The sequence below is a fragment of the Populus nigra genome, chromosome 3 (genome assembly GCF_951802175.1).
Source record: "Populus nigra chromosome 3, ddPopNigr1.1, whole genome shotgun sequence".
In the NCBI taxonomy this organism is placed as follows: domain Eukaryota; kingdom Viridiplantae; phylum Streptophyta; class Magnoliopsida; order Malpighiales; family Salicaceae; genus Populus; species Populus nigra.
This window is the reverse complement of record NC_084854.1, coordinates 27,036,150-27,062,827: the sequence shown is the minus strand read 5'-3', so window position 1 is coordinate 27,062,827 and position 26,678 is coordinate 27,036,150. Positions and strand designations below refer to the sequence as shown.

The 26,678-nt window shown below is 36.2% G+C and overlaps 3 protein-coding genes across 4 annotated transcripts; all 3 read right to left on the bottom strand.

The window, feature by feature from the left end:
* Positions 1-4,812: 4,812 nt before the first annotated feature.
* Positions 4,813-10,576, bottom strand: LOC133689406 (BTB/POZ domain-containing protein At5g47800-like). The gene is made up of 7 exons (XM_062109272.1): positions 8,061-10,576; positions 7,513-7,577; positions 7,063-7,206; positions 6,901-6,970; positions 6,377-6,775; positions 5,556-6,293; positions 4,813-5,411 (listed from the first exon to the last, which is right to left on the bottom strand). Exons 3-7 carry the CDS (start codon positions 7,119-7,121, stop codon positions 4,992-4,994), a joined length of 1,686 nt encoding a protein of 561 aa, XP_061965256.1. The 5' UTR covers positions 7,122-7,206; positions 7,513-7,577; positions 8,061-10,576; the 3' UTR covers positions 4,813-4,991.
* Positions 10,577-15,603: 5,027 nt separating this feature from the next.
* LOC133688715 (protein phosphatase 1 regulatory inhibitor subunit PPP1R8 homolog) lies at positions 15,604-18,445 on the bottom strand. 2 transcript variants are annotated; one of them, XM_062108293.1, is made up of 3 exons: positions 18,138-18,445; positions 17,171-17,816; positions 15,604-16,673 (listed from the first exon to the last, which is right to left on the bottom strand). In XM_062108293.1, exons 2-3 carry the CDS (start codon positions 17,635-17,637, stop codon positions 15,848-15,850), a joined length of 1,293 nt encoding a protein of 430 aa, XP_061964277.1. In that variant the 5' UTR covers positions 17,638-17,816; positions 18,138-18,445; the 3' UTR covers positions 15,604-15,847. The 2 variants fall into 2 exon arrangements, with proteins under 2 accessions (XP_061964277.1, XP_061964276.1); XM_062108292.1 differs by having other exon boundaries at positions 17,171-17,711; positions 18,138-18,444.
* A 400-nt stretch (positions 18,446-18,845) lies between these two features.
* LOC133688714 (C2 and GRAM domain-containing protein At1g03370-like) lies at positions 18,846-24,427 on the bottom strand. The gene is made up of 9 exons (XM_062108291.1): positions 23,414-24,427; positions 21,804-23,030; positions 21,418-21,600; positions 20,970-21,253; positions 20,740-20,856; positions 20,377-20,639; positions 20,053-20,221; positions 19,628-19,900; positions 18,846-19,513 (listed from the first exon to the last, which is right to left on the bottom strand). Exons 1-9 carry the CDS (start codon positions 23,769-23,771, stop codon positions 19,322-19,324), a joined length of 3,066 nt encoding a protein of 1,021 aa, XP_061964275.1. The 5' UTR covers positions 23,772-24,427; the 3' UTR covers positions 18,846-19,321.
* Positions 24,428-26,678: the final 2,251 nt, after the last annotated feature.

The following is a 26,678-nucleotide window of genomic DNA, read 5'->3' as shown; positions in this document are numbered from 1 at the left end:
TCCAAGACCAGCCCTTACAGTTTTGCCAGAAGTTTTCTTCTCTCTCCATGCCTTTCTAGTCCTTGCAGAAAATTGTTTATCTTCAAGTTGAGGAGTATCACCATCCTTTGCTAACTCATTGATGTCCTCATGACTATAACCAGCCCTGGCTAAAAGCTTATAAGCATTGGGATCAAAGCCATTCGCCCGTTTATCTGGGAGTCTTCTAGGATTTATCACCACCGACTCGGTTTGATGAACAAACCCTTTTAATAAAGGTTTTGAGACCTTGTTCAAGGCGAGATTAGTAGCTGGCAAGGTCAAGTTTTCAAGCCCCTTATTGATCTTCTCTTCATCCTTGGCAAAAGAAGATTGACCCTCTTTTCTTGCTGATACTGGGATATATCGGAGTACTGTGGCTTTACGTGGTAGCTTATTGACAACAAAGTTTTCTACCACCTTTTCTTTTCCTTTATTCCTCGTTGGCTGAGACACCCTTTCATTTGCAGATGACTTATGTCCTTTTGAGCTTTTGGAGTCAATTCTTCCCTCTCCTAGATGGTCAGGTGGGGATCGTAGCTCTTCCATCACATTTGACTTGAAATAGAATTTTGCATCTGCAAAGTGAGCTTCAGTTATGGTGAAGGGGTCGGTGTCCGCCACTATCTTTCTTATTTGTCCATCTCGGCAATACTTAAAACATTGGTGGAGTGTTGAGGAGATGATACCATTTTCATGCATCCATGGTCGCCCAAGCAACATATTGTAGGTAGTTTTGGCATCTATGACATGGAAAAGTGCATTGGATTCCATATCTTCCATGTGCATTGCAAGTCTTATCTTTCCAATGGCGTTTTACCCTCCTTGATTAAAACCTTGAATCATCAAATGACTTGGGAAAAGTTCATCCATAGGAATCCCTAGTTCTTTCATAGTCTTAAGAGGTAGTATATTGACCGCTGAGCCATCATCCACCAAGATACGATTCACCATCTTTTGATCAACATATCCTTTAATGAAAAGCGGTCGGTTCTGGAGTTTTGATCCAAGCAACAAGTCTTCATCATTGAAGGATATCTCTGTTGTGCATACACTGTGAGATAAATTTGAAGAGTCATCATAACCTTCCTTCATGACAGGTTTAATAGGAGTTTTCTCTTCATCAACATGATAGCAAGTAACAAGTACATTTTCAATCCTTCTCATCTCTATTGGCATGTACTCATTCAGTGTAATGGGCTTTCTTAGACTTTGCGCTAAAAAACCCTCCTTTCTGGCTGGCATGGACTTTCGTTCAGTCTTTCGGCGTATCGGCTCATCAATTAGCTTCCTCACCAATGAGATTCTCATTCTAGTTGGCTTTGTCATCTGCATGTGCTTCCTCCTTCCTCTTTTACGCGTGACTAAAGTCCATCCTTCATCATCATACTTTTCAGACGAATCAGGCTTCAAGTTGTCAATTTGAGGTGTGAGGGTCATGCATGGAGTTAGACTTGAGGATGCAGCGAAGCTCATCGGGAAAATGGCATCAAGTCTTATAGGTTCAAAGGAGCCGAAACTTATTGTAAGGAGTGATTGACGTGGTCCTAAATTGACCGTGGTTGTGATATTAGAGGCTGCTATTTCATCATCAAAAATGATATCTCCATTCTCGTGTAGCCTCATAATCTTGTCTTTCAACACAAAACATTTCTCTACAGGATGACTGATTAAGCGATGATATTTGCAATAATTCGGATTATCTACTTGGTTTGCTTCTTCAGGGCGTTTCACCTCTGGCAACTCAATGATATTTGCCTCAAGCAGATCATCCAGCATCCTAGATATGTCTGAGTCGGGGAATGGATACACTTTTTCTTGTCGCTCTTTCAAGGATGGTTTCTTTCTTTCTCCCTTTTGAAAAGTAGTCGGCGTTGCATGATCATTCCTGTTAACTCTAGTTGGTACCCTAACAGCAGCTGAGTTAACTACTAAAGATTGCTTTCCCTCGACCTTTAGAGTGCTCTTTCTGAATCTACGACCTTCAGGCTTATTTCTTTTAGGCTCTTGCATAGGTAATAATGAACTTTCAGCCGCCGCAATGCTAAGTTCCATATCGTGTGCACGAGTAGCCAATTCTTCAAAAGACTTTGGTTTGATGCCTTGTAGAATGTAGCGTAGTCCCCAATGCATCCCTTGAATACACATGTCTAGAGCAGAAGTTTCGGTGAGCCGATCTCTACAGTTGAGGCTAAGGTTTCTCCACCGATGAATGTAGTCGATGACAGGCTCTTCCTTCCATTGACGTGCATTAGTGAGTTCAATCATGCTAACCACACGACGAGTGCTGTAAAAGCGATTAAGAAACTCGCGCTCCAACTGCTCCCAAGTATCAATCGAGCCAGACTCCAAGTCAGTGTACCAGTCAAAGGCATTACCTTTCAAGGAACGAACAAACTGTTTTACCATGAGATCGCCATTAGTCCCGGCATTGTTGCAAGTCTCCACAAAGTGAGCTACGTGTTGCCGAGGATTTCCCTTGCCATCGAATTGTTGAAACTTTGGTGGTTGGTAACTTAGAGGCATCTTTAACAGGTCGATTCTTTGGGTGTACGGCTTCGCATACGAATACGAGAGTTGAATTGAGCTTTCCACCTGGTCTGTGATGGCTTCCTTGATGAGTTCTTTCAGTTGATTTGTGGTGAAGATGCCATCAGTAATACCGCGTACATTCTTCACAGCTCCGATTGCAGACTCTTCAATGACATCTAGTTGATCTGCTTGAAAAGCCTTGGTAGTCGAGGTTTGGCCTCCTTCGTTCAAGCTCTCAAGTTTGTTCATCAACTTTGCTATCTCGTGGTCTTTTGCCTTGAGTGAAGTCGAAAACCCCTCGACGAGTTTTGTCAAGTTAGCCACTTGATCCTCCAAAGATGTTGTCTCGGTCATCATCACTGACATGGTGCCAAAACCCGAAGCCTTACTTGGTGATTGACACGGAGAAGTTTCCATAGGTGAATTGTCGAAATCGCTTTGAGTGCCGAAGAGAATTTCACGCGCCCCACTTGACTCTTGTAGTGGAGTTGCTTGTGGCTTCATCTTTGAGGCGAGATCTTGTGCCTCTCTTGCATTCGAAGTTGATGTCAACTTGAGAGTCGGCTTAGTTTGTTCATACAACTCGACGATGGATTTTGTTTTCAATGGCGGGGTTGAAGAATCCTCAATAGTATGTTGGTGACTTGAATCAGTGGCCTTGTTGCTTTTCGAAGCGACAATGGTGATCATGTTCCTCCTAGTTGCCATTGAGAGTTTGTTGAAAATTCTTTCTTGAAGGGAAGAGATGAGAGGTAGAGATTTCCCCAGCGGAGTCGCCAGAAATTTGTAGACACAATTTTGAGCACCTGAAATTAAACAAGCACACGTGTACAAATATATGATTTTATTAAATATATGAATGAGTACAATCTCTATGTAATATATTCTTTCAAAAGAATATGGAAATCCTCTGATTCTTCCCTTGGGTTTGATGTATGGCGACTTGATTTATTTGAGTAATCAAGCCAAGATTTGTGCTTTGTAAGAACGCGAATTTGGGCGTGTATTGCGAAGCGAGATTTGGTGATTTGATGCTTTGAAGAGTACCTTTGATTTGTCTTCAAAGTGTTGTTGAAGAACTCTTATGGGGCGTTTAGGCTTGATCCAACAGAGCTTCGTTCTTTGTAGACTTCAAGCGTAGATGAAGGAGGCTTGAGAACTCTTTGAGAGAGCTTCCTTGCTTGAAGAGAGAGAGAGCGAGAGCTTTCTTGCTTGCAGAGCTTGTCTTGAAGGAAATTTGTATCTCCCGGAATCCCCCTTCCTTTAGGTTGAGGCCCTCTATTTATAGAGATCTGTAGGGGCTCTTAGGTCCTTTTCCAATGCCACATGGCATAATTTTATTGGTTGATATTTATTGACCGGATCTTGCATTTATGAAGAGATATCTTATGGGATCTTGTATTTATGACAAGATATCTTGAATATCTCATCCCAAGTGTCAACTTTTCATTGGCCAAGAAATATATGAAGGCTCATTTATTTTCCATGTCATTTATTTCAATTTTATTTTATCCCTTCTTTTAAAGAATAAAATAACACATGGTAAAATTTGATTGGTAGAAAATTTGTGTTTCTACAGAGTGTGCTGGGGTTGAGATTTTGGTTTTGATACTGAGGAGAAGACATTGTAGGATTTGAATTGTTCTCGCAGGAGATTTCAGGCTTTGAAACCATATAGAGGATTAAAACTGATATGCTTGCAATGAATTAACTCTTCTCACCTTATTCAAACGTTTACATAGCACACTGGTAATGCATTGGTTATGAAAGTCCAGTGTAGATAGAACTTTTGGTAAAACTAAGCTTTATCCTTAAGATAGATTGCACCAGTATAGAGTTGCGTCAGGTTTTAAGTAGTTTGAATGCAGGTAATAGATTCTCTTGGATTTCCAGCGTTATCTTTATTCATTATATACCCTTTTTATTTTAATTTAAGTACATGCATGCTAAGTTTTTTATTTTTTTTCATATCAATTGCAGACCTAAATATATATTTAATATGCATGCTAGTATTATATTATTATTTTATATTAATTATGCTTTTATATTCTTAAGGATTTAAACTTGTATCTCCGGGCTTTCATTGAAACAATTCAACATGTCTTGTAATGATAAGCTAAAAATACTTGCTTATTTTTATGTGTGCGTGCGTGCGTGTCTTTCTTAACTATGATGTAAGGATTCCTAATTATTATTACCCTCTCGAATACTATTTTTATGTATTTTTGGGTTTGCTTTTGTTTTATGTGTCACTACTAATAGTAATTGAAATGATGTGAACTAAATTAAACCCTTCTTCTACAGAAAGAAAAGCGAAAATGGAAATGTGATGGTCTAAATTTATCTACAACCTGTCTCTACTTTTACCACGGCTATGGCCTGATACACTTTTGTTGTTAATCTTCTTGGCATTCATCTTGCTTCCAGAGCTTCCTCCTCCTCTAGATTCCTTCTCCTCTATTTGTTCTCTCGCCACCTTTTTTTCCTGCTTCCAGCGGTGTCTTTTTGTCAGGTCTCTTCAGTTTTTGATCATCTCTTGTACTGCTTTCGGACGGTGCTGGAGTTCTCGGTATTCCATCTGATCGGATGGTCTGTTCATACGAGCCTAATTGTTGCTTACTTAGCTCGTCCCTTACTATCGGTATCTGTTTCCCTCTGGAGAGTAGAAGCTCCTGTGTTGGCATTCTATGATCATTTTCCCTTGAGCCTTTCTCTTGTTCAAAGAATAGGACTTGCACAACTGTTCTTAATGGTAGCCGCTCATTCTTTACAGCGTGAGTACGTACTTCTGGTGACAGTTTTTGGCAGTCTAGGTTCCTGCAGAGACGCTTCTTGTCTGCCTTGCTTAGATCAGGATGCTTCTGTTTTAATTGAGAAGACAAAAAAGCAAGAATATAGGATGATAAATAAAACATGAAGAGCATTAGGGCATGGAAATTATTGAGTTGCTGAACAGGACTTGAGCTTTTTATCTTGGTAACGTATATTGCATATAATTTTTTTACCTTGAGATAAATGTTTATTGCCCTGTAAAGGTCATCATGATCTTTCCTGGCAATATCTGGTAAAGCTTCTGCAACAGATAAAACTTTTGATACCGGCAAGTTGATATCTGTGGCAACTGCTTGAAGGTAAGAGTCAACAAGCTTTCCAATCTTTCTAATTGATCTCATAAACTGGGTGTTTTCTGTAGGTGCTAGTGATGTTCTTCTCCATAGCAACAGGAAGCTTTCTAGCACTGCCGCAACCAAGTCAATATCATAATAATATTGATGAGAGGATGAATGTGAAGGAAATAACAGGTCACTAACTGTTGCCTCCTCTAATTGCAGGCTTGATCTCCTTATAAGTTCTGTCTTTGTAACTGTAGATGCCCCTAGGTAGTTAGCAATGCTAAGAAGTCTTAACAAGAAACCAACTGAAACGGACCCTTTATCTGATGGGATCTTATTCACGATGATTTCAAGAATTTTCCGATGCTTATCTGTAACCGCATCAGTCTGAGACACTGAGCTCTCTGGACGTGTGATCTTTGTAGTGTCTGGTAGCCAACGACAGGCATAAACATGCAAAGCTTCACCAATGAGCTGCGGTGGGAGCATATGTGTTGATTTGATAGCTATAATTATGCACCGGAAAAGGTCTATGTCAAGATCAGATATGTCCTCTGTCCACCAATCCTTCGGAACCAATTGCTGCTGCTTGTTGAACCCTATTCTAGTGTAAGTGTAGGACCATGTGACCTGCAAAGAAAGATGATTTTCCGGAAAAGATTTAGTAATCTAAAGAACAGTTCTGTAATTGTTTATGTAATGTATTTGTTAACCTTTGCAGGGGGTGTGAGGATTTTTCCAACAATTGAATCAATGCATCTTCTGATGATTCCCAGGTTCTCTGACCACTCAGTTAGCTTGACTGTTGTCTGTAATGTGATAATGGAGTCCTTCCAACCTACTAGAATGCAGGAATTAAAGAAGGCCTCAAGTTTAAGGACAAAATTTCCCTTCTCAACAGCTTCTGTCATTCGAAGGAACTTTGCAGCACAAAATGCAGATACAAAGTTGTGAGCACTGAGATTGATTGTTATTCCGTAGCAATATTTAGCACACAGCTCAAAAGCATCTTCCCCTCCAGGAATATCATGCAGCTGTACGGTAACAGTACTTGAATCATAACAATCTGCACACAGCCTTTGTAAGAGGCCACACTTCGGTAATAGTGAAAACTGCAGCTAAGAACAGTAAAACTAATAAGAATCTAAGTCATCTTGGATGAATTTAAGGTTCAGAAAATCAAGAAACGTAGATTAAATAGTGAAATTGTATTTTACATGCCCTGGCTAAATCATACCTGATGAAGAAGATAATTGATGTTGCTGATTTGTATAACAAGGTCGTTAGGTATATCTGATACCACAGACCTGCAATTCAAAAGTACTAACATGACTGAATACAACTCACATATGATATATGCAACTTTAATCTAATAGAATTTAGCGATAGATCAGCATACCTGGTAGCCTCTTCTGTGTAGAAGGTATCCAGCCTCGTCCCAAGTTTCATAAATTTCATTTTCGCAATTTTCTTTTCCTTTAATCAAAAGAAAGTGAGAGATTTTAACTTCAGAACAATGGAGCATGCCCTTATGAGATCTTACCTGAAAGAAATCCAGGATGTGTTTATATACAATTTAGTAAACAGAAAACTACTCCGTGATTAACCATAGTAATTTGTACATGAATTTTGTATATCAGACAATATTAACCAATGCAATCTATGTATTCATTGTATACTTCAATTAGTTCAGCAATGGTGATTCATGAATTCTAATTTATTTTTTGTTCAGAACAGATTCTAAATGAAATGTATTAAAAGGAATGGCATAATACACAGAAGAAGGCCAGAAACTTGGCTAAAAGAGAAAATCTCTTTATATATCTTCTCTTTCAATAATGTTAATTACTTTTCTGCTGAATAATTCCCATCTTCACTTGCTGCTGCCTGGAACTAAAATTGGGAAAATCAAACCTGAGAAAAATGTTGGGAAAATGTCAAAAAAAAAATATAGTAGAAAAAAAGTAAGGAAAAAAAATACTAATTTTCAAAACATATTGAAGTGAATTGGTAAAAAGAAAATCAAAGGGGAAATTGCAAAATATGATTGGATTAAACATGCAAATAGTCACTAATTAAGGGAAAAATTTAGGGAGTTTTTAGGACATACTCAAAATGATTGACAGGGCACAAGGGCAGTAATCTAACAACTTCATCAGCTCATAAAGAAACATTTAATTTTGAGAAAAAGATTCATCACCATGCAGTGGCTTCACAGTTATGGCCAAAATTATCAAAAACATGAGGAAGAAAAGCAAGAGAAACTGAGATGGTGGAAGAAGGATCACAATTCATGAAAAACATGTCAATCCACATAACTGTACAGCTTTAGCATGCAAAAGTGTTAAACACGGAGAGTTGAACACTTTTAAAATGTAATTGGCATGTAGGCCTTACCTCACCTAACCTTTTTAATCCAACAAGGGCCCCATCATATTCAATGTTTTTCTGTATAGAACCCTACAAGACAAGCCCTTTAACAACAGAAGAAGAGGACGGTGCTGTCAGGCTCTTAGAGAGAAGAGGATCGTGCTAGAAGAAGAATCTTTACAGGAAACAGAAGCAGTTTCTTTGACACCCTAAATCATGCAAAACTTTCTCTAGTTTATATCTTTGTCAGGTTCATTAAAAGTTAATCTGGTGGTTGAAGTTGATTAAATGCTTAATCAGCAAGGCAAGAACTCTCACTGGTTTACAAGTTTAGGCATGGGATTTTGTACTTGTTGTGCTAAAATGCTGACAGATATACCTCATAAGAGACTGAAATATCTGATTTGGCAGAATCTGAAACCCCTTTAAGCCGTAAATGTGTGGCTCTGCCTCAGCAATTACCTCACCAACCACACCAGTCCCCACGCAAACATAGTAACCTTATACACTATAAAACAAAATAACTATATATAGGTCAAGTAACAGATGTATTCAAGTCTCGATGCATGAAAATTGGTCCGATGAGATTCCCAGCAAGTAAACTTTGTAGCTGTAATATTGTAGGCATGTGACAAATGGAAGATCCTAAAGATTGATGGAAAAACACTAAAGTTTCAACTCAGAAATTAAACATTCCATGACAAAAGGAGATGCTTGATAATTTTATCTGACAAACCACTTAGAGGGCAAACAATAACACTCCAGCTCATAATCATGCTTGGAATTGAAAGGTTGAGCAAATACCTACCATAACTATGATGATGTTTGATGGCTCCTAATTACATTGCCTAAGCATGTCTTCCAACTAGTTTAGGAAATGAAAAAATGAAGTGATTCTTGACCTTTTATGGCTTGCAACCAAATCAAAGCATATAGTCCATGCATAATGGAGTTGTGTGTCTAGCCACTTCAGGGGTGCTTTCCTTTTCTTATCTCCAGGAAGTATAGACAGAGCTAAAAGTATTGGCGGTACTGGTTCTTTACTCTTTGATGAAGAAGGCCAATTTGTAGGCAAAAAGTTTCCTTTTCCTTGCTTAAAAACAGGTTGATTGTCGGCGGATGAGTAATAAATAGATTTTCCATTTTAACCAATTTGAGTGAGAAGTAAATTTGTGAATCTGTTGAAACCTGGGAATTAAATAAAAGACTCCTTTGCCTTGGTTTCTTTATAGGGGTAATAACATAGAACATTAAATCTCACACCAACCCTGTTCTTGCAGTAGTTGACCACTCAATTGCTCTAGAGCATCTCACAATAAAGCAAGAGGAGGATAGGCTCAACTGATCAACAGCTCAGGGAATTAAAATTGATGGCAAGAAAATAAACAGTGTTACCTAGCTTAATTGATATGAAATGATGCTGCCATGTATAATTTGGTGACATGAAGTCAGAAAGATAGATAGACACTGCATGCAATCAAATCTCTTCAAACCATATCTTATGTGAAACATGGATGGCATCTAGGAAGAAAGAGACATGAACTTCCATCATAATGAAATAAAAGTAACTGTGGTCACTATGACAGTATGACTTGGAGACTCGATTTAATTTTCTCTAGGCAGACAACTACTACACAATCTAAGTTGATATGCTTTTGTTTATCTTTCCTGTTCTGCAGCAGCCCAAATATCTCAGTGTCCCTTAGGCAATTGAAGTATTACGCCTAACAAAAGCTAAACAGATGGAGAGTAGACCAGTTTTTGTGATTTCCTCCATAAAAATAAGAACATGATCTCCCTATCCCTCCTCATCTAGAAAAGAAAAAACTGTACCTTTAGGTATTGGTGGTCCAGATAGAATGCTATGTTGGTCCTGGTGCTTTTAAAGATTGGTTGAAATCTAACCTAGTGGTCTGCACCAACAGGTGGTGGTGAAAAGAGAAACACAGTGGTAATGGAGCACAACACCAAGGTACTTGAAGCCAGAAGCCCTTAAGAGCTTTCTCTTCTAAACACTACATAATAACATCAACAATAAAGAATAGTAAAAAAGAAATGCTCATGTCAATTCAGAATCATTAATTGACATTCAAAATTTTTTCCTTCCACTATGATACTCCATTTACCTACTTCTGTTAACAATCCCTTTCGAAATTGATAAAGGAACTTGTCCACAAGGTCCCGGAAGGTTTTCCGTAAGGTCCCAGAAGGTTTTATAATTTTCTCCTTGTCCATATTCTATTGGAATTATTTTATTCAAAGCATACAGTAAAGCTTCTTTTTCCATATATATATATTTTTATCCTCTAGCTAACCAAAGTGTGACGGAATCTCTAAAATCTGCATATAAACAAAAAAGCACCTTGAGCTAGCTTTTGTGCTTTGGCTATTGAGTGGGGGACAATAATAACGAGTCAAGCAGATTTCTGTCAATCAAATCACTCCGATTATTCCCATTTTACCAACTTAATTATCTACCACTGTATATCATCATCATCATCATCAATGAGACTGGACCAAAGCAAAAACACACACACAATTGTTCACATAATGAAGAAGTAAGCATATGTAAGCAAATATCAAGAAGAGTGAACATACCACAGTCCACAAGTAGTTGTTCGATTTCAAGCGAGCAGCAGCAGAACCCTTAATTGCACAAGTGATGAAAAGCTGAAGATTCAACACTCTTCCAACTTGATGTGATAATTGATAAAGGAAGCAAAGACAGCAGTACCATGGAAACATAAATCAGGAACAAACAGGTGCCCATCAGTGTACATAAACATGAGAAGCAGGTATGTATGTGACATTCAAGAAATGACTTGAAGGCTTCATGCATGTAATCCTGCTGGCTAAAGGGAGAAGAGGAGGTTGTGGTACTGCGGGTTTCTGTTAACTCAACTAGCAAGACAACACACTCGCAACAACTACAAGAGAGAAGAAAATGAGTCTCTCCTCTTCCTCTCTATGTCTCACCTCACCAAGGCTAGTGGAGGATAGAGAGAAGGGGTGGTTGGTTGGGATTAGTCAACATGGTAATGTATCAAAAGCATATTATATATGGTAGAAGATTTAGAAAAAAGCAAAATGAGGGAGCAAACAGGAGATAGCAGTCACCTTTTCTTATGCTGGAAATTGGTGCTCTATGATTAATCTCTCGGAAAGCATGCAAAATGCAATTGAACAATGGTTATAGCTACCAAAAAAAGTGCTTCTCCTATCACTTTTAAGAGATTTAACCAATTATGGTTTGGTTTTGCCTCGTGGTTAAGAACCTCAAGGGAGATAAATTCTCATGAATATTTGAACAAGAAATGGATTGAATTTTATGTTGTTTCTACACTTTATAATTTTGTTTTAGAATGTCTCTGTTTGATTTCAGATGCTTGGACATAATTATGAAGTTGTTAACCCTCTAATCACATGAAAAAATCACATCCTAGCAACATGGATCGAATTTCTGTACAGGAAAAATAATCTTAAAAGAATGTGAAGAGGTGTATAGTTTTAAAATTCAAATGGGGAGTCGAATTTATGTAAGGTTTCGAATACGGATTAAGAAGTTAAATTTAAAACATATAAAATCCATGAGTCCTTGACCAAATAAAGAGAGTTTTTTTTATTTTTTCTTCAACTGCGGTCCCTTTTTAAAACAATGGAAATATATATATAAATAAAGTCTTACAAGTGGGACCAAGCAAAGCAAGAAGGATCCACTGTGCTATTCGTCATCATGCTCCTCTCCACTAGCTAGCTTAATGATATTCTCTTTCTTTCATCTAGTCCTTGCCTTGATTTGCATGTCGGCCACGTGTGCTGTCGTTATGCCGTTGGATGCCTCTGGTTCCTATAGCAGCCGGTGAGGACGATAGGATTTGCCTGCTCTGCACTGTTGGAGGCCGAACACCAGACAAGCGGTTCTCTTCGGTCTTCAATGCCACCATTAATCTGCTGCTTAGCATTTCACGTGTGCTCGCGTCAATCCCTTCTCCTCTTTTTGTTGCTTTGATTTAAAAAAGATTGTGTTTTTTTGGATCCATCTTCTTTACTCCATTCACCACTCCAAGTCCTTACAAGGGGAGGAGGGAAAGTCGAAGAGGTGGATGTGATGTCTTAACTGTTAAGATGCTTTGTATGGTTGTGTTTTGTCTTTAGAACTCGATCGATCTTGATTAAAAAGAAATATAATTTATCACTTTTCTTAACCAAATGATAACAGTAAAAGCTACAGAAACACAAAATGATACACTTTGGTCTTTAATTTGGAGATCAAAGTGGATGATGTCATGACAAGAGAGCGATGATAGACGAGCCTAATCAATTGCATATTTACCATCATCATCATCATCCTTGATTACTTTTCAGTTTTGAAAAGGGCACCAAGCTAACCGACCATCTGACTTTGTGCTAGAAAGTAGCTGATGTTTATCCCCTTGACCCTCTCTTAACCATTCCTTCATGTGCTTTTTTCTGTTAACAATTAATAAAAAAAAAATTAAAAAAAGAAATTTTACTGTATTTGTTTTCTTCCTTTTTTTTTTTTCTTTTTTAAATTATTATTTTTTAATTTCAATTCCATCCTTTAACATTATATTTATTATACTTATTGAGGATTTATTTTTTTATTTTTTTATAGGCTATCCCGATTTCATGACTGGAATGTCGATTTAACGGATTGATTCAAGTTTTTTTTCATTTTTTAATTGATTTTTTTATTTTAATTTAATCCTTCATTTACTTAAATGTAAATTAAACTTATTAAATTATTTTAATTTGCTTTCTACAAGGTTATTCTTATCTCATGACTCAGGTCACGGATGTAGCGATTTAACCCATGATAACTAAAATTATCTTTTTAATTGATTTTTCAATTTCAATTCTTTTCTTTAACATTGGATTTATTGGGAGTTAAGCCTTAAAAAAATATTAGTTTGATTTTGATAAGGTTATCCTAGTGTTATCGTCCGAACTGCGAATTTGACTTGAATCTTTTATGTGTTTTTTTTTAGTTTTTTTTTTAATTTCATTTTTAAACTAGGTTTGATTGAGAATTAAGTTTCATAATTTATTTCAATTTTCTTTCTATTTATCCTAATCTTATGAGTCGGGTCACGAATTTATCAGGTTAACTCAGATTAACTCATATCATTTTTTTAATTAGATTTTTTTTTAATTTCATTATTCAATATTGAATTTATTAAAAACTTGGCTTCATAATTTGTTTTAACTTGCTCTTTTTTAGGTTATTATAGTCTCATAACCTGATATCGAATTGGTAAGTTATCTCAGATTAACTCAAATCAATCTAATATATTATCGTTTTAATATTTATAAAAAAATATCATCTTAAATATTTATCTTGAGTCAAACTATGTTTTTATCAGTTATTTAAATTGTTTTTAGACTCATCTAGTCGATTGGATCACATCATGTAAATCTCTACACAATTTAAATTTGTTTTTACTAAAAAAAAAAAATATATATTAATAACACTTAATTTTTTTTTACATTAAAAAAAAATTAAATTTAGCCTACAACATAGCACTCCGGTCAATGATCTAATTTACTATCTATAATGCTAATTATACGAAGCAGTGTGACTTAAATTCTTACCTTTTATTGATTATGTGACCTTGGATGAATTAATTCAACATCCATCCTTAATTATATATAAACTTTTTAGATTAATTTTGATTAGTGATATATATATATATATATATATATATGATAGAAGTAATTAAATTTCTTTTATTTTAAAACTATAAAATATTAAAAGACACGTATCTTTTATCTTTATTGTCTTACTTACCCAATGTGTTTCCATTGTCTTCGTTGAGCTTCGACTTGTGAACTAATTTTCATGTGCTAAAATCAAATTCAACTTTGATAAAGAGAAGCTATAATATAGAAATTAAGGGATTCTAGGTAATAATGTAGCAATTGCACCCAAAAATATTACTGGTATATGATTCAGATTCCTATGATCTATGAAGGAGATAAAGAAATTAACTCTTTTCTTCAAGTTAGATGGAATACAAGGCTTTGTTAAAGAGACCCGTCCTTTTCTCGTTGCAGGATAAAGTAGTAGTAATGGATCGAACCTCTACTCATGAGAGCATCTGCCAAGCTTGTCATTTCAACAACTTGGATCCATTGGTTTTTAGCTTACCATGTCGGCAGCAAAACATGATGCCAAGGCTAGGTTTAGGGCGTCTATGGCAGAGTTTCTGTGTTAGGGTGTGTGTGGCAGAGTTTCATTGATAGCAAACATGAATCATGGATGTATTATGTATTATTAAAAAAAGAGAGAAAAAAGATAGAACATCCATGGAGAGAACATGATAGATAACAAGGACAATCGAGGAAGTTCTGCAAACCTCGGTTTCAATGAAAGGTTAGGCAGAGGTATTAGGTATATGCCACTAGTCAATCCCCACTCTATAGTCTATATCATATGGCCCTACAATATTGTCCCGGAGAGTAGAAGAGGAACCCTTTTCTTCTCACATTTGGGCAGCCAAGATTGGTTGATGCCACCGCGTGGTCTTCTATTGTGGCAAGTGAGCCTAACATTCATCGAGCCCATTGTGGCATTTCAGCTTTGCATCTCTTTCTCACCGTTGAATTTTGAATCCCATGCCATGCCTGTGCATCCAAGAGCAATACTCTGCTGTTTTAGTTTCTAGCATTCTTTCAGAAGAAAAGGACGCGATGATGAATATTGTGTGTGGGATCATCCACGTAGCCTTTTCAGTCTATTGCCCTGAAAAATGAATGCTGGCTCTGGGCTATCGCTCCTTGCTTCAAGCAATAGCCAGAAAAACACTTGGTATTATTAGATTGGCTCTCTGCAGGAAATTGTGGAGATACTTTCCTTTGAGAGTAAAAACAAAGCTGTCAATTACTCAATTTTTTGGAACATCCATTTTCAGGAGCTAAAAAAATTATTACTATATACGATAAGATGATGCAAACCAATATATTTTAAGTGGAAACTATAATGGCATCCAGAAAGTAGTGTTGCACAACAATCTCTTTTTTCTCTCCCTTCAACGGACTCTCGACTCGAGTTGAGATGATGACAACATTCACAGTAAAGTCAATAAAATGCTTTCAAAGCACTCGGAATCACTCGTGTCATTTTCATGCTTTATCTTCTTTGAGTTCAGGATGTGATCACTGCTCTAAAATTTGGAGAAAAAAGAGAAACATTGAGCTTGAGTTTTACTTTAGATATTGAAGAGAGTAGGAAAGAAACAGTAAAATTCTTCAATCTTCTGACCTTAGGATGAATTAGTTAACCCTGGATTTTGTGCTCATCACGAAAAGGAGCTACACTGTAGTCTATCTATACCTTATGTCATTCAATATAAATCCCACGGTGCCAATGTGTTGCATGGACAACGCTGAAATGAGAACATGAGGAAATGACTGTTGAGGAAGCCCAAGTTGTTTCGGGAGAGAGAAGATTTTTCTACTGTCAGTACCTTTGCCAAATTACCATGAGCTTCCTAGCACCAATATGCATAGTGCAAGCACATCAAGTAGGAGATGTATCACCACGGAAGAGTTTGATAAGCAGCTAAAAAACTGGCCACGACTTAATTCTACTCCATTTCCTCTAGGTTAACACAAGTTTGAAGGCTAAAAGGTGCGAGTTGCAAAATACAGCCCAAATGAGCAGTTGCCATTACACAGAACAAAAAAATTGCTGGTAAAATACAACAAAATTTCCAAATTACATGGGAAACAATGGCCTCTAATGGCTATTACCTTGGGACATGGTGTGGCAACAATGTGCTCCCTCGCTTCAACTAGTCACCAAATAAATCATTGTCGTCGTCATAAACGCTCAAGTTACTTTGGGGATTTCCACTCAAAGAACCAGTGGCATTCCCTTGGCCATCTTTAGTCGGAGAAGCTGCATTACCAGCAGAACTATCAGAAGAATATGCCCAGGAAGAACCCACTTTTCCAGCAAATGATTCTCCATAAAGGTCATCATACATCCCAATTTTTGGAGCAGCTTTAACCTTATTCAAGACTTGTTGTAATTTACTAGTGACACCTTTTTGTGAAGCATTGTTTTCCTTTGCTGAGAATTGTTCCTTACCTTTGGGTATTACAGTAACCTGTACAAGGGATTCATATTTTCCAACAAGACTTCCTTCTTTTACACCTATTGGACCAGGCTCTGTTTCTACATCTGCACCATCTGAAATACCAACAACTTCAACCAGCTCACCCCCAACTTGATCCCTGAAAACAACCCTTGCTTTCTTGATTCTCTTAGCAGCTCTCTCCGATTGCAGGTCATCATGTCTTCTGCTTAATGAATCACTGGATTCACTTGATTTAGTTGATAGATCAGGCTTATTTAGACCGTAACGATTTAAAAAAGTATTATATGCTACAACAGCTTCTTCATCAGATGGATCAGGAGGTGGTGGTATGTTAATATCTGAGGGTGGTGGAGGATGAGGAAAAAGAGCTGCATCATTCTTTCTCAGGATATAAGTTCGTGTTGATGCAGCAAACCGCAAAGACTGCCCCACTTCCAGCTCAACAGGGGTATCTTTGGTCAACCGCTCATTTGCCACAAATGTTCCATGTGCAGACCCCAAATCAATCACAAATATGCTGCAGAAGATGAGAAGCGCTTGAGTTACAAAACTTGTGAGCTTAAGAAAGCTACGATGAACATTACTGGATTGACAATCCAGATCATTTAGCTATAAACCTTCTCCAAAATTGACTTTAGCTTCACATTCCCGATCCTTAAATGAGAAACATCTTAACTGAAACAGATACCAATAGGAAATACCAATCTAGTTTCCATTTCACAGTTAAAATTAGTAATTACTATTTGTTTCTATTTTGCCATCGTTATTATCTTGTCCATGCCATACTTGTACCCAACTACATGACTGTACCAGAGCTGATCAACCAACTCTTAGTGAAAGAACCATCATATTCAGCACACCCATGCTTAATACAGGAACATCATAGCCTATAACATCTATGATGATGACAATTATAAGAAAAATCGCAACAATGTTCAAAGGCAGAAATTATACACAACTAAAACAAGAGGCCAAGCAAAGCAGCATCAATAAAAACTAGAGCAAGGATCTAACCTTCCATTCTTGTGAGGAATTACAACAGCATGTTGGCGTGAAACAGACTGATGATCAAGCACAAAATCACAAGTAGGAATTTGCCTCCCAAAGATATGCCTCCGCCTATCCAAATTAATCCGATCAAGAACCTCTCCATCCTTCAAAACCTCAAGATAATAAACTCCTGGTCGAGGCTCAATTGCCCAATCTGGTGGCTGCCAAGTTGACTGCCCTCCACCAACTTGCGTCACTGGCTGAGTATTCCCCAACAATGGCCCAGCTTCTGGCACCTCAGGTTTTTGAGCAGCATGAGGTTGGTCTCGGAACTGGGATTGTGTCTTAGATTGCGAATACTGAACTGAGGGTTGTGTAACAGTTTTAGTAGCAGGTAGTGTAGTGGTTTTGGGAGTCGAATTGACAGACACTGAGAAGGGTTCAGTAGATTCAGCTTTTTTAAATCTCTCAAGACCTGCTCTACCATACATTCTCTGTCCCCCCCTGATTATATCAAATATAGTTCCTCAATAAGATTCCTCAGCTAAACAGGACTGCAATGTGGCTGTAGCATCAAAAAAGAAACCAACCCAGATATTCAAATTTGCATATCCTTCAAATGAAACCGATCAACAAGATAAAGCAGCACCACACCCTCGCATCCAAAACCCTAAATTCAAATACAATATAATAGAGATCTAGCTTATCTTCTATAGACAAAAGTAACTAAAAAACTAAACTTGTCAATAAAAAAACCCAGATTTCATTCACATAGTTATCAGTCCAAAGATTTTGGATTCCAAAGAAGCAAACTTTACATGACCCTTCTTAAAGAAATAACAGTAGGAATATTTAATAGACAATAAAGAGAGAGAAAAGGATATAAATCGACCCTTGATCAGATATTAATTAAGAAGGCAAAAAAGAATTCGTCTTTTCTAAGCTTAATGAAATCTAATCTAAACAAGGAGTTGGGTTCTTGGGAGTTTACCTGAAGCTGTTTCTTCTGGGATGTTAGAGTGTGTTAGCTATGGAGGGAGGGGGAGGGGGAGGGCCACGCAGCAGCAAAAGCCAGCCCCAAGCAGAGAAAGAAAGCTGCTTCCTTCAAGCTTCGCTTTTCTTTTCTTTTAATTTTAATGTTTTGAGCCTTCGATTTTGCTTCTGTTTTTTAGTTTACAGAAACTGTCCCTATGTTTAGTTTTATACCAGTTATATTCTTTTGCTCAAACTCGTTTTCCATTCCATCATAAAGTATCATTACTTAATTCTCAATTTCATCTGAAATTATCTAATTTTTATCAATTTCATCCAAAAACTTATTTGATACCAGACAAAGTTGCTCCTTCAATGGTATATTTAGGCCTTGTAGGAAAGTGGAGACAACTTTGTTGTTTGTTGCTTAAACTAAGAATCAAGTGATGATAATGAAGTTTCCCTTCTTCCTTTTTTTTTTACTTTGTATTTTTAGTTAAAGAGGAAAATATAAAATCAGCTTTAATCAATTTTTTTTCTTTTCAAGTTTTTAGAGATAAAATATCCTTGAGACCCTATAATCACTCACCATCCACATAAGTACTCCAATGATCATAATTAAGGTTGTATTTGGTTATGATAATAATTAAGGTTGTGTTTGGTTAATGTTTCAACATCAACAAAACATGGATAAAATAATGTTTGGTTAGAAAAATAAAGATAATGATAAAAAAAAAAAAATATCCTTGGCAATATCAGAAGAAACTGCACAAGCTGTTCTAGTCAGTTGAGATTCTGGATTATCTACATTTACAGAGAGTATGTATATATAACTCTGCTGCTGACAGAGCTGGTTACAGCACGGGGCTCGATATCATTTTAGAATGTCCACAAAAGTGGAAAGAACTAAACTAGTCTCCATTAAGTTCAACTCTGAAGTCCCACGATTCCTCCAATTTGGGTTCAAACCAAAGAAGGGCAGATAGAACAAAATGCTGCAACAACATCAACGTGGAGAGAACGGAGCACATGGCTGGATACACAATCATGAACAGTCATTCAATATCTAAAACCAATATCACTACCCCGATGAAAATGGAAAGAGAGAGTTGGTTTGGTGCTGAAGGTGTATACGAACACTCAGCCATCTCCAACTACGCCCCCATCATATAAAATATTGAGAAGCAGCCCGAAAACCATTCGTTATCTATTTGCAAACTCCTTTTCAACTGCATTAAATATCAACTTCAGACGATCTTGCAGGCTTGAGATGATGTTCTTTGAAATCCTTTTTTGATGCCAGGAACTTTTCAGCCATGCGATTCCCATGGATACACGCACATGACAGCCCTTCAGTCTTGAGGGAAAATCCTCAATTTGATATCTCAGGTGAAGCTTCAAAAAGATGAAGGAAAGTTAAAGTTATCAATTATGAGGAAGAAAGAACACCGCAAATAGAAAATAAAAGCCAAAAGTGGGGAGCAGAGTTAATCAAGTTTCTAGCCATACATTAAAAAAGTCACCCAGGGGAACTCCATGAAGAGTCATAACCTCTTCGACAATCCAACCTTTCCTATCAGAGAGGGGGTATTTCTGCTGTGTACTTGTGACCTCTCCTCCAAAACGAGATACGTGCTTATCAAATCTGTAATATAATTGCCTCTCGTATACTTCAGTCTTCACTGATTCCCATGGGGTGTAAGAATAGCTAAGACAACCAGCTTTCTCCATTACTTTACGATCTAATTCACCCCCACCAAACAGCTCCGATAAGAAATTGATCTAAAACACAATATCCACGATCAGACAAACACATATTTTCACAATGTGCAGACTAAGATAAACAAATCCAAAATGTATAGGCATGATTATGGCATGTATGAATAATATGCATGCAAGCTCATACAATTGGAAGAGAGAGAAAGAGAGCTTACAGGGACAGAAAGGGAACAAGCATAAACCTCAGACATGCTGACATCCTCAAGACCCAAGAAAGACCCACTCTCCTCAGTTTGAAGGAATTTGGTTTCTGATTCTTCTTCAACTATTTGCACCTTCTGTTCAGGACTCAATGATCTGGCCTTCCACAAAGCCATGATTGTCCTATTCAGTGCAAAAAGAAAAAAAAAACAAGAAGAAGATTAAAATACTATGCGTCACAGTTGTCCTGCTCCTATCCATTATTTTCACAGTTATGATGATGTAGTAGCTTTCAGTAAAAGAAAGACCAAAGGTCCTATATAACATTTGTTATTTACCTATTTGCTACATTAAAAGATACAAAAGACTGGAAATGAAACTTCAGCCTCCCTTCATCATCAATTGTCTTGGCTCCATGCCTGGCATCCATACCTCTGCCTTGTCGGAGAGTTATAACGATAACTGGACTACCCATTGATGATAGAGTAGGAGTATCAACTTGGATATCAACTATGTCCTCCCAAAGGAAAAAAAATTTAGTCTTCTGCCGAAATAAATTTGCATAGAATCCAATTATTCTTGCTGAAAGAAACAGCCGACCCTGTAAGATACAATCACAAGTCATGCTAAAAAGCTTAGGAAGGAGCAAAATTTAAACTTGTAGATAACAAACTTGAGATGTATAATTACACTAACAGCACCTGTAATGGCATCTTTCGTTTTAAGTGACAGGTGAAGTCATTGATAAGGAATTCCTCTGGTGGAAGCCCAAAAACCTTCTGGAAGGCTGAATTTGTTTGAGGAGAACGCAAATTTATCTACAAAATCCCATTAACAATTTATGTAGGTAACAGAGCACAAGCAGAATACACACAAGATGTACAGTGCATTAACAAATTGAAACTCCAGGGCAGAACAGCCAACTATTTACCTTCTTCCCCACCTCTTTCTCCATCTTACTTAAGTACTCTTTAACAACATTGCTACCTCTCGTATTGTTCAAGAAAATCCTTAAGTGCAGCCTAGACTGACATGCTTGTGCTAACTTTCCTTGAAGAGGAACCCACACATCAGCTAAATCTGATAGATTAGATTTTACAAAATTAATCTCTGTATGTCCCAAGGACATGGATTCATTAAAAGGCCCATCAAAATCATAGACTTCCACATCCAGCACAGAAGGAGGATCATCCATGGCATCAAATTCGAATATTTCTGCAACATCCAAGGTGTTTTATCAAGATGATCAATTAAAACATGGTTTGAATCATATTTTTCACAGAATTTAAAAGCCTTTCAATGCATGATTCATACAATTGCATAACAGTTCAGGGAAAAAAAATGCATCTATATGGAAAATTGATATAGGACATACTGACCATTCCACAGAGGATCAGATTTCTGAAACTTGATTGAGCTTGTTCTAGTTTTCCCATTGCAGGTGAATACCACGTATGGGTCACAGAAGCCACTAGAATCAACAGCCGGCAAATGACTTCCCTCAATCAAGGCAACCGTAAGCACCCAACCATCTCCTTGTGCTTTTACTCCATGATCGGTGCCTGTTATTAGATACACAGGAAAAAGTCAAATGATAGCAAGACTAACAATATAAAGTTAAATTAACTAACTGCTGCTCGAAACAAACAATAGTTAAACAATATATAGACACCCCAGGCATTCAGCCAGAGGCAGACAGTAGAGTTGCGTAGTTTATGAATAGTTAAGACCTGCAGAAAAGAGGGAGTACACGTTTGACTATTACCTTTTTGAGCTCTAGCTTGCATGAAGCGTGAAAGCAACCCTAACACCCTTTCACACTGAAGAGTCAGGACACCACACACAATGACTTCACCAATTGAATCTGGTAAGTCAAGCCCAACAAATTCAAGCCCTTGAATTGCACTGGTTGCAGCTAGCCAGATGTGCACAAACACATACAATGCCATAAAAACTGCAGAGACTACAGTAAAGTTAGCAAAATATTGTATGGCCAGCTTCCCATCTGATTGGGGTTCCACCTTCAATGAAGCCAGAACCTGTTCCTTACTAGATCCCAAGTCCTTCAAATCAACTGGCTTAACATTTTGAGATAAAAAAGTTGAAACTTGCTCAAAACTGTCCTTTACGCCTGAACGGGCTCCGTTTTCTATCATACTTTTAAACATGGAGCTTTGTAAAAAGTTCATGCGCCAGGATATAACCAAATGTGAAGTTTTCTCTCCTGATGGCAACTCAGGGCCAGGAGTAATGCAGTAAAGCAATTCAACTTTAAAGGTGCTACCGTACATTACATCCGGAGTGCTCACACTGATCAAAACAGCGAATATCTTCCCATCTGCTTTTAGATAAGTTTGTTCCTCACTAGCTTTCAGAGCACCAACTAATTTGGTTGGTGCCTTTACGTAAGTAATTACTCTTTTCAAGCTCTCACTACTATTCTCAAATCTCCAAGGACCAAATTGCTGTTCTGAATTTCCCACAAAGTCTGACAACAATCTGGCAAGACTTGAATCAGGTGAAAAGAAAAAAGAGTTTAAATCTGGGGGTGAAATCACATATGATTGGTCTACAAGGATTCCTCCTGGTAGGTTATTTGGAACTTCACTTCCTACATCTCTAGATTCCATCTCTTTCATAAGTTCTTCAAAGTTGCCAGAAGAGGACAGGTCCTCAGCCCTATCATCACAAACCTCAGATCCATCAGTTTCTGATTGCTCTGAAATTTCAGTGCTTCTACTTGTAGTGACTGAAATCACGTCTGAATTTTTGTTAAATATTTGAACAATTCTTCCAGCTAAGTTCTTTTGTGCAAAAAACTTCTCTTCTTTTGAGGAAGCAGTTTCTTCTAATCTTGCTGGGGATGAGTTGTTTGTCCCATTAAAAGACCTAGACGGAGATCGCATTACATCCATATTCTTCTTCGATTGTGAAGCATTGCAATTTGAGTCAGGAAAAGATTGAGAAAAACATATACTTAAAAGAATCTCACCTGTTGGAGAAAATAAAAGATGAGCATGCAATTCCAATCAGTAATGTTATACATCAAATGTATGAAGACAACATTTTAAACAAGTACTGCACAATCTGAATTCTTAACTGCATCCATAAAGCAAGATCTTAAACTAGGTTAAAAAAAATATCAGAATCAAATACACACAAGTCAATCAAAACTCTAACATCAAACAGGATACAACCTTAGCTAAGGACAGAAGATTAAGATGGAAAGCACAGAAATAAACCTAAGCATTGCTACTACAAGAGGACCAAATAGCTTTCACAAGTCATATACATTCAAAAAGGTAACACGCACTAAAGCACAGAATTGACAAAACAACAGAAGGCAAGAGTTTGATTTACAAGGAATCAACATACCGCATTCCTTGAACCTGGACTTCTTGTTTTTGGGTTGCAGTGAGTACCAAACAGTGCCAAGTGACTGATTGTCCGCATCAAAAACATGCGAAACTGGAACCTTAATCTGCCCAACAATATCATCGTTGAAGTACTTGTCTTCATCCAAGACACCAACTACAAGTTCCTCATTCAAGTCCTCCACTTTAAAATTGAACTCCTCTCCCCAGCTTGGGTTCAAGTTCTTCTTTACAACTTTTGTCTTAAATTTCTGCTTTCCTAACTGTAACTTGGCATATGGATCTCTTAATCCATTTGGATCCGTTGGTGGCAAATTCCTTGCCTCTATTAGACGAACCACAAGCTTCATTCCTCCCATAATACACAAACAAAAGGCTTAAACTTTAGTGCGCGCGCGCGCGTGTATAAAAAATAAAAATAAAAACTGAATCAAACCCACTAATATTTTGAAGCCAAAAATACAACAGCACCACCAAAAACAAGTCTTTTTTGGCGCTTCTTATTTGAAAGAACCGATCAAACAAGTTTTACAAGAAACTTCAGACAATAACAGACAAAACCCAGAATTCTTTTTAACGTAAAATCCTTGCAACTTACAAAGATTTTACACGAGCCTGAAATGATAAGCCACAAAAAGGGTCTTCTTGGATTGTTATGAACTAACCTTGAAGAAAAAGAGGGTTTACGAGGAGAAAAAAAAGGTGTATCAAGACTGAAACCTTTTGAAAAAGAAATTTCATGGAGTCTTATAATAATTGTGATCTAATAAGGAAACAAAGACAAATAATGTGATTAACAGTGTAATTAAAATGAATTTTAGCTAAAGATTAAGACTAACAATAATAAATCCAGAAAAAAGCAATGGCAAATAAACAGAGATAGAAATAAATTGAAGGAGGGAAAGATTATTTAGTTTGGATTGAAAGATAAACCCTAAAAAGAATCGAAAACAAAATGAGGAAATTATAAGGTAAAACTATAAAGAAAGGGAAAGATGAAGACTTTTCTTGTCTGCGTTTAAGACTTCATTAATTATTTCTTATTGTAAGAGTGCGCGTATGATGTTTGACTTTTACGAACCAGGTGGGTCATTTTGACTGACCATTTATTTTAACATATAATAATAATAATAATAGAGAAATGTAGAGTTTTTTTTGTTCTGGAAACTTTTTTTAAACTTTTTTATCTTTATTTATCATTAAAAAAATTAATCAATAAAAAATACTTTTTAATTAAAAAAAAACTTGATTTCATTTTTAGAAAAATATTTTTATTTTGTGTCATGTTTGTTTCCTGAAAATCACTTTCCAAACTTTTCTATATTTATTTACCATTATAAAAGTTAGTCAACAAAAAACACATTTCAGTTAAAAAAAATTTGGCTTAGTTTCCAGAAAAGTGTGTTAATTATTATTATTAATTTAATTTCTTCAATTTTAATTTTTTTTATTTTTAGATTTGATCTCTATTATTTTAATTATTATTTATTTTATTTAAGATAATTTATAAAATTATTATTTTTTCAATTTCATTCTCATTCAACTTTTTAATTTGTAAGATTTGTTCCTCATTATTTTAATAAACTTGAAAAAAATAAAACATTAATAAGTTATTTTCCAGCTCATTTTCTATGACATAAATAAACACTGGAAAGTGTTTTCTAATTTATTTTTCATTACACTACTAAATATCAAAAAATAATTCACTTTTTCAAAATTCACTTTACCAGAATTCACTTTTGAAAAAGAAACTACTTTCCAACAAATAAATGGGGACAAAATAATTTTTTTGTGTATAAAATATGTTCTAGAATTAATGTGTTAGTGAGTGAAATTTATTAAATGTTTTTATTTTTATTTTTATTTTTAATTATTAAAAATATTTTAAAATCAAATTACATGTCAAGATCGAGTTTTTTTAAAGGATTTTAAAAATGTATTTTCTATGTTTGTAACTTATTAACAAATTTTTTTTTAAAAAAAGACTCTTTACCAATTAAAGGGTCCCTCTCTTTTATTGAGGTGTGTGTGTGTGTGTGTGTGTGTGTGTGATTCATGGGTAATCTTAAGACATTGAACTCTCTATGTTCGGAAACAGGAATTATCAGTGGTTGAACTAATTCGAAAGGGAAAGTGAATTTATTTTATTTTATTTTATTTTATTGTTATGAGAGTGGTGAATAATAATAATAATAATAATAATAACAGTAATAACACCAAAATACATTCACATAAAAAGCTTATAAAATTCTTCAAAAAACAAAAAAGATTCTTTGGCAAAGTACTGGGGAACTCTTCTACTTGTGGTTGTTGTCTTTCTCACGCTGGACGGCAGCCACAATATTTGATTGGAATTGTATTTTAAGGGCTGGTAATTCTATTTTAAAGTATTTTTTATTTAAAAATATATTAAAATAATATTCTTTTATTTTTAAAATTTATTTGTAAAAAACATTAAAAATTAATTTTCAATAAAAAAACAACGTTTTTACCAGAAAAACAAACAATTTATAAGATTCAAAGTAAACCACTATTTATTTTTGAAAAAAAAAAAAAAGCAAAGCTGAGAAACGATCGAAAACAAACGGGGGCAATATAGCCCTGCCTGCCGCTAGCCCAGTTTCTAGCTTGATATTCTTTATGGAATATTATTCTCAAATCTTATGCTTAGGTTCGAAAATTTCCAGCCCTTTATCACATCTTGGAACAAGCTCCTTAATAATTTTTTAAATCTTCTTCAAAAGTTCAAATGGCCTTAATTAACTAGTTTTAAAAAAAATCCCTTTCTTTTCTTCTTAGAGAATGAAGAAATAAAATCCTTTTCCAGAACTGATTTAAGGAGGAAACTAAACAAGTGTATTTATTCAGTGATTGAATCCTCACAGAACACTTGATCACATCCTATATATAAATTAAACCGATTAGCTAGCATCTGCTTATCTAAGTAACCATTAACACTAATTTTGTTTGTTACTATACTTTGTTCGCAATTCCTTCTCAAGAATACATGGAGTTCAGTTATTTTTCACCATGCCGTCAAGACTCATGTGACAATGATCAAGAACTGAAAGAAGCAATATCTTCTTCTCTGTCTAACAGCAATAATAATGTTGATGACGATGGCCGCGGAGATAAACTAGGTCTTGATTACTTTAACCTACATTCTCTTGTTGTTTCCCTTAACAAGGAAGCATCTGTTAAGATCAATTCAAGTGTGGATAACAGTTGTGATCATGATGGTCACAAGAACGTATCGTTGGAGACAG